The sequence below is a fragment of the Girardinichthys multiradiatus genome, chromosome 20, assembly GCF_021462225.1.
Source record: "Girardinichthys multiradiatus isolate DD_20200921_A chromosome 20, DD_fGirMul_XY1, whole genome shotgun sequence".
Classification (NCBI taxonomy): Eukaryota; Metazoa; Chordata; class Actinopteri; order Cyprinodontiformes; family Goodeidae; genus Girardinichthys; species Girardinichthys multiradiatus.
In genome coordinates, this window is record NC_061812.1 from 13,678,097 (window position 1) to 13,690,500 (window position 12,404).

Sequence of the window (12,404 nt, forward strand, 5' to 3'; positions counted from 1 at the left end):
TAAAGAACTTTCTTCCTGGAGTCTCCGGTGACTTTTTGGGGGAATTCCAAACTAGGCAATTTCATATAAACCTTTTTTTTTTTTTTTTTTTTTGCCACTCTCCAATATAGTTGTGACTAATGTGCAGTTTATCATCTGAGCCACTGAGTGTAGGTGTGTTGGTGTATTGGTGCCCTCCCCCATTTCTTAATGATGGATTCAACTGAAAACAATTAGATGTCCAGCATGTTGGAAATCTTTTCTAAGCCATTTCTGGACCTATACCTATAATCCCCCTTTTACTAATTATGATGCTGCTGCCATCAGTTTAATGAACCCAAAATTATACTAACCATAACCATCAGAAAGTGGAGTGACCAGTTTACAGGCATTGTATCTGGATCTATGGCTAATAGTGAATGGCAATATACAAGTATCCTAATGTCAAAGCTGGCATTACTAATCTTTTAGGATGTTGGGTTTTGACTGTTCATGACTCACTACACAGACATTTTACAACATACCTTAGAAGCTAAGTGCTACAAAGCTTCTCGGCTTATAAAGAAGCTTCATTAGACATCAGTGTAGGAGTTCTGGCATTACATCATGAAGTTTTACAATCCCTTGTTTTTCAGACACAGCATTGTGCATCGCTCAAGTCACACTTAATCAAACTTACACACATTCACATATGCAATGCTCTCTTTAGGGTTCATTTTATGGCCATAAAAAACAAATAAAAGTCCACCCACAGACTCCCAGCACACACAAACAAAATGCAACTCTCATAAAGACTCCCTGCCAAAAGCACCCAAGAGATCTAATGCTACCGACTCCCACTCTTCAGACTCCAAATTGATGCTGCCCAAATAAACGTCAATCCAGGCAGTAAAATATTTAACCTAACAGCTGATTCAACCACAGGTCAATCTCTCAAGACTTCATGTTAGTAAAAAAAACAGCAATGGATGAATGAATGAAAAGAAATTAATTTACAGGCTGGACATACATATTCTTGTGTTTGACTAAAACTTTCACTAAACCTAAATGGAACAGTAATAATTTCCTAGCTTGCAGGATGAATATCCAAAATGCGTGATATGAAACAAAATACGGTTTAGGCTTCTGAGGAAACATTTTTTTTTTTGTTGGCAAGATGAAAAAGAAACACCAATAAAATACATTAAAAAGCACAAAAGCTCTAGTACTGAAGTGTGGGATCAGAACTATTCAGGATCATTGTCATTCTGAGAAATATTTCTGTGTGAATAAAACATAACGTTTAAACTAATTCGACTGCTTTTGCAAATGTCTATAATAGCCAATTACCTGTGTAAGAAGATTAGTATCTACAAACACAAGCAATCAGCCATCTTTTCGTCTACATGTTTATTTAGGTTATTGAAACCATGCGCCCCCTGGTGGAAAAATTAAGTCAGTTCTACTGCATGAACCTTTTGCTTATCCTAAAGTAAGACAGTTATTAAATAACATAAAAAATATTGAAAACTTCATTCGGTCAAAAAATTTAGTTTGTTTACTAAAGTCTTATTAATAAGCAATGCGGCTCAATAGATAGACATATTAACAGTATGTATATATGTATGACAATGTGCTGATTAAAGAAAAAAAAAAAAAAACCTCTTTCCACATAAGGTTTACTGATAAAATTAAGATACAATTTAAATTATTTCCCAAAGCTGCTAACTCAGTTTTATAGACCCTAAAACCAAATAAATTGTATGTATGCAAGTGCAATTTGCTTTGTGGAACTTACTTTTCATAGTACCAGCCTCTTCCTCATCCTCATCCTCAGAGTTGATGACCATGGTGCCAAGCTGTGACTGCATGGTTCCTGTGTCTCCGTGTTCAATCATCGTACCGCTAAGTGAACTTGCTAATGAGCCAGCAGCCCGAATGGTCCCAGAATCACCCGTTACGGCCCGAACCATCGTCCCCTGGTCAACCTCATCTTCATCCTGAAACACACAAAGCACTGAGTCAGGCAGAGCTCAGTTTAATGCATTTAAAAAAAACAATCATGACATAACAGCCCTCCAGTTCTTCCAAGGTTTGTACCGAATTGTTATCATCTTCAGCATCCTGTTCTCTCTGCTCTGCCTCCTCTTGTATCTTTAGTTTGATCTCCATGGCGTCTTGGATCAAGGCTCTTAGGATGGAATTGGGCTTGGCTGATTTGATAAATGGATGCTGTAGGGAAGAAAGAAACAATTCATTCTGAAATTCTAAAATTTATCCAAAGATGTTTGTTCTCCTAAGGAATAAAACCGAATGAGATTTGTGTTATTGTACATAGCACAAGTCATTATTTTCAAAGCTTCAATATCCTAAAGATGTTCAACAAAAACATGCATACATGATTAGACACGTCACAAAATAATACTCCCAGAAGCTAAATAAAAATATATGTAAACTTACTGTATGTAAAGTAGTTAAACATTTTATTTGCAATGACTTAGCTGAAATAAAAGAACAAGACAGCTACGAGAAATAAATATTTTTACTGTTGTGACGTAATAACTCTGTCTGGGTAACTTATACTGGTCCTAAAATGCTACCACCATTACTACTGGTGGGTAACTTTACCTGTAACAGCTGTGTGGCTGTTGCCCTGTTTTCAGGGTTTTTCACCAAACACTTTTTGACAAAGTCAAGAAAATCTGGAGACCACTGATCTGTGTTCCGAAATGTTGGTGGAGGGTTGGTTGGAATCATGAAGATCGCCTGCAAGAACAAAATCTATTAGGTACAATCTATTGAAAGCCTTATATTAACAAATAAAAAATATTAACAATGGCTCCATGTTCCAGTTAGTACAGCAGGTTTAAACATTTTCCTCCTTCACATGTAGAAAACCCAACCAAACCTCACCCTCATTGGGTGTATGTCAGCATAGGGCGGTTTGCCCTCACCCATCTCTATAGCTGTGATTCCCAATGACCAGATGTCAGCCACACAGTTGTACCCAATCTCCTGTATGACCTCTGGAGCCATCCAGAATGGTGTGCCGATGACTGTGTTTCGCTTTGCCATGGTGTCCTATGAAGGACAAAAAGACAACAGGATTTACTGTAAAATTAAAATAACACATTCTTTAAAGAAGTTCAATTACATCCGAACAAGATTTACAATATAAAAGGTCATGTGTATTACCGTAAATTCCAGATTATAAGCCGCTACTTTTTTCACACACTTTGAACACTGCGTCCTATACAACGGTGCGGGTAACGCATCTTTTTTTTCATGCCGCCAAAAACATTTTGCCTGGTAACAGTAGACCACTCAAATTGATGAGTAGTTCAAAGAGGTCCAATGAACTTGTGCGATAAATCAAGAGCACTTTCACAATTCAATTAACGGTATTGTAAATCAGACATTTATCTTCACCCTCATCAACATGGAAAATCACCAACGAGTTTCGAAAGGCTGGACTGCTGCGTGATTAAGGGGACCGGGTGCGCTCAAGTGAGAGCGTCAACGAAGAGGCTGAAGTGAGTGACGAGATCCTGAGGGTGTTCAATCCGGACCCTGAAGAACAGGACTTTGATGGTTTCAGTGCACAGGAAGTAGATGAAGAAGGCGATCAATGACTTTTGACCTGGTAGGCTGCAGTGTAAATCAGTTAGGAGAAACTGGAATGTTGTTCGTGCGCTGTTCAGTAAAAAAGCATTAGCAACGTAATTTGTGTGTTACTGATAACGTGCATATATTTAAAGGTAGCCGTGTTACAGGCACTGTTCGAAAAAAAGCATTTGCAGTATTCATCTGTTTATATTACCGTACGGATTAAATTAAAAGTTCAAAAATCCTCACGAGTAATATCTTTCTGTGTAAATCATATTACAACGTGGGACACCCGCGGCTTAACATCCGGTGCGGCCTGTACTAGTACAAAATAGGTTTTCCTTCTAAAATTAGAGCATGCGGCTTTTAATCAGGTGCGCTCTGTAGTCCGTAGTATATAAAAAAATAAAAAATCCGTCGGCTACAAGTTTTTGAATTTTAACAACTAACTTTTGTTTTTCGAATTTTCTGACGGTTGTTTTGTTAAACTAACACTAAATATATGATTAATGTGATTAATTTGGGCCTTCTGCTTACTGTAAGCTGTCCAGCAACTCCAAAGTCAGCCAGTTTGGCTTGACCTTCTGCGTTTAGCAGGATGTTGCCTGCCTTGATGTCTCTGTGGATCTTCCTCATAAAGTGAAGATACTCCAGACCCTTCAAAGTTGATTGGAGGACAGTTGCAATCTCATCCTCTGTAAGCTATAAAGCATAAACACACACACATAGAAAGAGTGATTAAGAGAGATGTAGGGATGTAATCCAGCAGCCATCCACAACAAATTCGTATTATCCCATGTCGCAGGTGTCATAAATTACATTTTCAAATGCACAATCAGTGAATAGTTTTAGTTGGCAAGAATAGTCACACAAAGTTAATATGTAATGTTCTGAAGTTTTTTTTGAACATTTCTCTATATATGCAAATCAAAAACCTTTAAAATTCAACCCTCAGATTGACCACAGTGTGGTATTCTAACGAGGCATGTGTAAACAGAAATCTTTTCTTTGCATCCCAGACTGCCAAACTATTCACGAACCAAACTTTTCACAGCAGAAATGGTTTTGTTGCTTTCAGCTTCAAGAGGATCCAGCTTTAGACCCTTCTGGATCATCATGATGGCTACTTGTTCCTTTGACAGAGCCACTCATCTCAGGGTGACGAAAGTGTTATTTAAAATGTCTCAATCTGGAATTATTTGGTAACTGTATTTTCTATCTTAAAAAGGGTTAAATACAATAAAATGAGTACAATGGAAGAGTCTTATTTTGAAAAACTGATGTCCATTTTGGACATGTTTAAGTGGAAACATGCCATTGGGATTTTTAAAGATTATGAATTATATATTTTATATTGGATCAAATTTCTGATATAACAAAAATATTACTTCTATAATAAGTTAAAATCCTAGTAGTGTAAAGCATCCGTCCTTTACTTTCTGATAGCTGCCCACTTCTCGTTGCACAAACAGATAGGTGTCTGTGTGTGTGTGTGTTTGAGTGTTACATTACCGTCTTGTTACGTATTCGGATGATATCAGATACTGATCCGCCACCACAATATTCCATGACAATCCACAGGTCACTGTTTTTGAAGTAGCTGCCGTAGTACCGCACTACATGAGGACTGAACACAGAGATGTGGCTGTCAGACATGTTCTTATTTGTAAGGGACGCCACATTAAGTAGCTCTACGCCCCACATGTGATGGTGTTATTAATTCAGCAACCAGTTCTAGTCGTACCTGTTACATTGCTGCATGATGGAGATTTCTTTGATGATCTCCTGAAGATCAGACTCCACAGGAACTTGTTTGATGGCTACAATCTCCCCTGTTTCTTTGTGATTAGCCTTAAATACACAACCATAGGACCTGCAGACAGACAAATGATGTTTTATCTGTTAAAACCCATCAATAACCAGATGGACAAGTAAACCCAGAGTATCAGTCAGTAAACGTCAACATAACTTAAAATCCATCACCAACATTAGTCTATAGATGAGACAATTTGATGATTTACTTTATTTTACATCTGGTTCTGATTTCTAGTAAATTTATTTAAACTTCGCACAGATCATTTATCCCTGGAGTTGGTAATCCTGCTTGTGCTTGTCCCATCTGATTGAAGTACTCTTCAGTCTGACTAAATTTTCATTTAGTTTCAAACACATTTTGACAAAAATTCAGAATTTGGTTCTGAAAAGGTTGTTATAACACATAAAGCAGTTAAAGACATTTAAAAAATGCAGATCATGATCCAGCCCATCTGTCGATACAAATATTTTTACGTTTGAGTGTGTTCTGCTGTTGAGGTTTGCTGTGCTTTTCCTGTTAAGCAGGAGGAGCAAACAGCTATCAGCTATCAACATCAGTCTCTTTCAAGGACCAAACTGAACTGGATAATTTTCCACATGGCTTCAAGTATGAGTCTGTATTTATTGTCCTATTTTGTCACTATCTCAACTGGTGGCTTGACAAAAGCCCAAGTCACTTTAACAGAAATTATGCTAATGACTGATTTATGAGAAGATATGAGGAGACCAAATAAAAAAGACTGAATTAGATGGAAGTTTATTTAAATCTGCTACTCCCTGATGACACGACTGGCATCAGTTGTGACACGGATGCACGGCGTCAATCAGCTGCGAAAACAGGAAGAGCGTTGAGAAACAGGATATGAAGAGGCGCTGTTTAGACTGACAGGCACAACAGAAGGGAGGAGCTTTCTGGCAGAGGAGGGAGTCATAAATGAAGCAGAAACGCTAACAGCAGGATGGCATGACTAGCAGACAGAGTATGAAAGAAAATGGGACACAAAAGCAGATTACCACCAACCCTTAGATCCCCTTTAAATGCACGCAGATTTAGACATCCAGACGGTATCGTTTATCAGGGCTGCGTAATCAGTTATCATCTTACTATGTGACTTACCCTTCACCCAGCTTCTCTAGGACATCAAGGACTTCCTCTGGTTGCTTGGTGAGACTGTCCTCACTCAGCTTCTTCAACTGTCTGTAATCAATAAGAGATAGATGCTGATGAAGAGGTGTTGCTGGAAAAGGAGAGTTTACAGAGTCAAACCCTCAAAATAGGGCTGCAACTGGGGAATCCTTTCAGTAATTTCTCAATAAGATGTTCTTAAATTGATCCTAACCCTAAAATTTAGACGTCATGAATTGAACCCAAAGACATAATGGAAACTACAATAAAGAAAAACATGAAAATTATTTTAAAGCAACAGTGCACGTTGCCAGACATCGTTTTGATCAAAAATATACAGACTGTTTGTTCTGATGATTTCTTTTTTAAATTTTCAAGATTTTACATAAAACCCCACATTTTTAAAATAATACTTATGTAACCAAAACGTCCTTGTAAGTGTAACAAAAGGCAGTTAAATAAAGGTTCAGTTGTTCTTTTGAATGATCACTTCTTGGAAACATCAAATTCTTAAAACCTCTTTATCTGAGACAAAAATATCTTCAGCTAAGAGACACAAATAGATCTAAACACTTCCAAGATGTAGACCCTGACGAGTTCATTTTAAGATGGAGCAGGGAGGCAGGAGGAAATATCTAATTAAAATCAGTGGCAGACTGCTGAGTCGGGGCTCCAGGGATGTTGGTGTGGGTGGATTGGACCACCTACTGAACTAAAACCATCCCACCAGCCTCAGCAGTCTGTTGTGTTGGGCATATTTTTAATAGATTATGCTTATATGTTTTACCTTCATGTGAGCATGAAACTGTGACTATATCTTAGTTACTTTTTTTTTTTTAAGTCTGATAGGCTTATTAATGAAACAGATTCTTCTTCTGGTTGAATTCTACAAAAATATATTTGACAAAATAAATTATGTTAATCAAAACTTCAATTTATGTTTTAGAAGAGTGTTTTTTTTTGTTACCCATAACAGTTAAATAAGTCATTTAAAAAAAAATATAATATGACACCAAAGGTCTCTTATTAAAGAGATATCACTGCTCAGCAAGTATGTGGCTTTTCTTTGAAACTTTTGTACTACAATTCATACTTTATGTAGCCCATTCCAGCCTGACGCCAAGCTGCTCTGTCTGTCAACTTTAAGCCAACAGCAACACAGAAAGAAGAGCCTTGAAATGTTAATTTGTCACAGGAGACCACAAGAAAATCCCAATCTGCTTTTAAACTCCTGCCAAAAAGAAATGGGGGACACTAAATGTTAATATTACTATATTTAAAACTTTTTAAATTGCCACGTTTTCCAGTTATGCCTCTTTTTCTCCTAAAACCATAGCTGTGGCACTTAAAATACCATGTAACTTCAGACACACCTGGTTCATGGTGTCACTCTCTCAAGTAAGAGAAACATTCTGGTGTGAGGTTAAGTGCCTTGCTCAGGGGCACCTCAACATGAGGCAGGAGAAGGCTCAAACTGAACCCACAACATTCAGATTGCAAACGACTACTCTTCCCACTGAGCCACAGTCGCCTCATTTACCATGACAAAGGAGCCGTGGGCTTAATGTCTGATGATAAATTCCTTCTAACATGGCCCTGCATTGTGGGCCTTGTAGTTTTATCTCAGCATAATGACACTGTAGTCATTCAACAAAAAAACAAAACAATTGACCTGAAAACATCGGAGCAAACTTAAAACCTAGTATGGGAAGGTTTTTTTTTTTTTTAAATGTCTACATTTCACATTTAGTTTTTCACATATATGCAACCAGTGCAAATGTGGTGTTCACATAAATTCATTCTTTTAAATTGTTTACACTCATAAAACTGACCCATAATTCTTGAAAAACTTTACAAACTTCAAGCTAACGTATGTTACGCCATGCTAAAAAAAAAAAAAAACATGTTGCTTCAATTAAATAGATATATATTTAAACAGCACTCTTGCATTGACTGAATGAGGAAACAGATGATGACTGAGAAGACATGATAACAGAGTTGCGATTTTTTTTTTTTTACTGGCATCATCCTGATAAGTGAACAGAATAGGAACTCCTCAGTTCCTACTGCCAAAGACACTCAGCAAACTGAGCTAAAAACTGGTTCCTATTCTAAACAAACTTAACAACTTTAGTGAGACAACAAAACTCATACGTTGATAACAGAAAGGGACAACTCTGCAACATTTTGTCCCGAGTCATAGCCTTGGTTAAAACCCTGTTAATAAATGCTGAGTGGAAAAAAAAAAAAAGAGACTCCGAAACCCTGTCAGTCTACTGCTGTCAACATCAAGTCAGTTTCTGAATGCTAACATTAGGTTGTTACTTGAGTTGGAAATCGTTCAAAACTGAATGTGTCTTCATTTTGTCACCTTCTGATAAGGCTGCATGCTTTTATAAATGAAGATGGGAGGAGATCAAGCAGAGGAGGCTCAGGCTGTGAACTTCTGCTCTGAACCACAGGAGGCAAACCCAGCTTCATGCAAATCTGAACCACTCAATGAACGAGACATTTGAAGTCCTGGTGAGCCCAAAGCTAGGGGCCAGAGTTGTCTTTTTGTTGGTAGCTTTCAGTTAGAAGTTTAACAAACCGTTATGTGATCATGCAAGAGTGGCAAAGGCATCATAGAGGTCAGCAAAACCAAAACCCCATGCAGAATCAGGCAGTAAAATCAGAAGATCAACAGGTGCATTCACCCACTGGCTCGGCTGTTAATCTTCTGATCATGTTAATAAGTTGGCTGGGAACCTTTCACACTAACAGCAATAGTATTTAGTCAAAGACAGTAGGTCAGAAGGCAAAAAAAAAGAAACCTCAACTGGAACTGGGTCGACTACAAATAAAAGATTCTAAAAACTGAACAGAACGTTTTGAGCCTCAGTAATTTAACAGAAAGCATTAGTTGATTAGTCCCAGTCTGAAACTTTATTATGGTTAAAACCCCTAAGAAAATAATGCCATGTCTGCTTGAAAACTAGGGCGGCACAATGTCAGGAAAACATTCTCCTAAATCTTTTCTTTCTTTTAATTCACTGCAATTTCATCGCCATTTCCTGTGAGCCTTTCAGCCATTATTAAAAATAGAAATAACGTTCATCAAGGGCGGTTGAAAGCATCCAACAGGCCAATCAGTGGCATAGACATAAATGAGTGGCATTAAAAACATGATATCCAACCAGATATTAGATCCAAGCTACCCTTTGTGTTTGTGATATTACAAACATTGATATTAGAATAATGATTACTATTCAATGTAGTGTGCAGCTCTATTGAAAACTCAGTAGCTCTGAACAGCTTTACAAAACACTACTTTTTCCTGAAACTACACTTACTCTCTAATGACATCCAACAAGCATACGTCTCTTTTATCAGATATTTTCGATCAATTAGAATTTCTAGATGTCAGCCTCAATATAATACTCCATCGTGGGGTGAATTGTTTGAAGAAAGCAACTATTATGTCCTGAAACGTGCTTGTCTTAAGATACATCTGAATCGCCACATACAGCTATAGTCTTCAGTGAGCTCAGGATTACTTTGTTTTAATGCACAACAGTATACTGAAGTGCTAGGCTAATGCCACCGTGTTTACTCTCTGTTTGATATTACTTTAGGGCAATAATCTGAGAACAGCTAGCCAGTCACATGACACAAATCCAAAGTCACAGACTACTGACAATAAACTGGTATCCTAGGTGGAGCTTCTTCAGGGACTCTGTGACCAATTATTTAAACATGCCTTTATTAGATACCTGATTCAATATGCCCACAAAAAAAGGTTCAGCTGTAGCAGCTAAAAACATTTGAATCTTCCAGAAGTGGCAAAGCTCCCAAGCTGGTAGCAGAGATGTACTCCAGCTGATAACCATTGAGTCCTGCTCCAAAACAACTGAAAATTAGACTACATGAAAACAAAAATTATTTTAACAGCATATCAATAATATCTGAAGTATAAAATCATTATGATGAAGGTAGTGGACAGATTTCTTTTACATTAGTAATATAGAATTAGCAATAGATGAAGTTTTGTACAACTCTGATTGATGTATAGATAGTATGAATTAAGAGTGCAGGAAGCCTAGAGCCAGAATGGGCGATTGCAGTCCTCCAGGGCCGGTGTCCTTCATTGTTTTAGATGTTTATCTGCTTTACCATACCTAAATGAAATGAATGGCTGGTTTGGAGGCTTATTCGTAGCCTGGGACAAATGCTCAGGAGACAAATTCAATCTTTTGATTCAGGTGTGTTGGAGCGAGGAGTCACCTAAAAAAGGAGCACTGGTTTTCAAGCAGTGGAATTGCCTAATTGATGGCCTGGTTTGTAAAACATTGGAAGCAGGAAGAAACAATAATATGTGAGTAAATACAAGAGCCAGCATTTTAAAAAGTATGACAAATAATTTAGTCTCAACAGGGATTCATAACAAATGACAAAAAAATATCACCATATTACACCTGCTGGCCCTATATCCCTGCCACAAAACCAGTTATGGGGTGGTCTTACTCCCAGCATGCATCAGTTATCTCATTCACGCCAAGTTACAAGTTTCTAATTACAGAGCACATTAAATGCTGTTCTTAAACCACTGTGGATTATACAAGCTAGGAAAAGATCTAAAAGGAGTTAAAGATTTGAATTAGATTAGGAGGCCTCCATAGCAACAAGCTCTGAGATTTAAAACAAAGATCAACACAAGCTTCTTAAGGCAGATCAAACAGACGAATGTTTGAAATGGGTCTGAAGAAAATGCTGCAGCTCTCTTCTGTGACATAAGAATAAATGTATAATTCTTGGTTCGTTTCGTTTTTTTTCCGTCTACTACCTAACATAAAACCAATTAGCTAACTGTCTAAAATGAACTTATATTCCACAGCAGTATGTGATTAACTTTAACCAGGTTAGGAGAAAAAGATCAAATGCACAAGTTTTCATAAAACCTGCAGCTTCCACCCGAAAACAAAGTCATTTTATTTAAATAAGGCGACTTCTGATATTAAAATGAATGGTGGTGTAAAACACGTTTAATCACATATAAAAAGAACAATTGAGCACTTGTAAATGCACCAATGACTTAAAATATTAACATTTGCTGTTGTATTTCAGTTTTCCACCTAGTTGTAGTCTACGTCATTTAATAACGTACTCACTATACGCTTTGTTGTTCCAGATGCGTATTTGGCAATTATTTGACCCATCACTAAACTTGAGTGTAACGCCAGGCTAACGTTTAGAAAGATTAAAATCATTGATGTACCACATGTCCAAACTGTTTTCATTATTAGTTTTACCTGCGAGGGTTATTCCTCATCTGCACTTTATCCTTGTTCTCCATGTTGTTCCCTCCAGTTCACTCGGGTTCTCCTGGTTCAGGTCTGGAATCAAACTTGAACCGGGGCTGGTCAACGTCAAGTAGATGCTAACAGTAGCAGGTCGCCGTCTGCTAGCAGCGGCAGCTAACGCGCCGTTTCACAGCGGCGTCCCGACTGACGATTCTCCCGCTAGGTTGCCGTAAAAACACGTCGTACGAATCATTCTGTCAACCCGGATTCACACGGTAAATACGTTTTGTTAGGCTATGGTATCCTCGCCGCTAGGCACATCCTTCCCCTGAATCGGGACAACTTTAGACTTGTTTGACAGAGCGTTTGGCAGCCGCTCGAACATCCACCTGAGAAACCAGGAAGTGCTGAGAGGAGTGGGCAGGAAGGCGAAGGCGGCGCAAACAAAGAACGCAGTACTTAGTTTCAACAGCAGGGGGCATCACGAACAAAAAAAATAAAAGTATATATATATATATATATATATATATATATATATATAAATAAATAAAAGCCAGTGTTAAAAAATTACACAAAGTCCACAATAGCATAAAAATTTACAGCATCAAATATTAGACCTC

The 12,404-nt window shown here is 37.7% G+C and overlaps 1 protein-coding gene across 3 annotated transcripts in view; it reads right to left on the minus strand.

The window, feature by feature from the left end:
- LOC124857302 (serine/threonine-protein kinase 4-like) overlaps nt 1–12,200 on the minus strand; it is a 37,559-nt gene extending 25,359 nt beyond the window's left edge. Inside the window, exons 1-9 of one of the 3 annotated variants that reach the window (XM_047348516.1) lie at nt 11,794–12,200; nt 6,497–6,577; nt 5,309–5,437; nt 5,077–5,191; nt 4,102–4,266; nt 2,872–3,039; nt 2,587–2,724; nt 2,059–2,190; nt 1,757–1,958 (exon numbers count right to left, since the gene is read on the minus strand). In XM_047348516.1, the coding sequence (XP_047204472.1) occupies nt 1,757–1,958; nt 2,059–2,190; nt 2,587–2,724; nt 2,872–3,039; nt 4,102–4,266; nt 5,077–5,191; nt 5,309–5,437; nt 6,497–6,577; nt 11,794–11,837 (1,174 nt within the window). In that variant the 5' untranslated portion in view covers nt 11,838–12,200. Of the gene's footprint in view, nt 1–1,756; nt 1,959–2,058; nt 2,191–2,586; nt 2,725–2,871; nt 3,040–4,101; nt 4,267–5,076; nt 5,192–5,308; nt 5,438–5,585; nt 5,717–6,496; nt 6,578–11,793 lie in introns of those variants that run through there. The other 2 variants (XM_047348518.1, XM_047348517.1) reach the window with 2 other exon arrangements.
- Between the last annotated feature and the right edge of the window lie 204 nt (nt 12,201–12,404).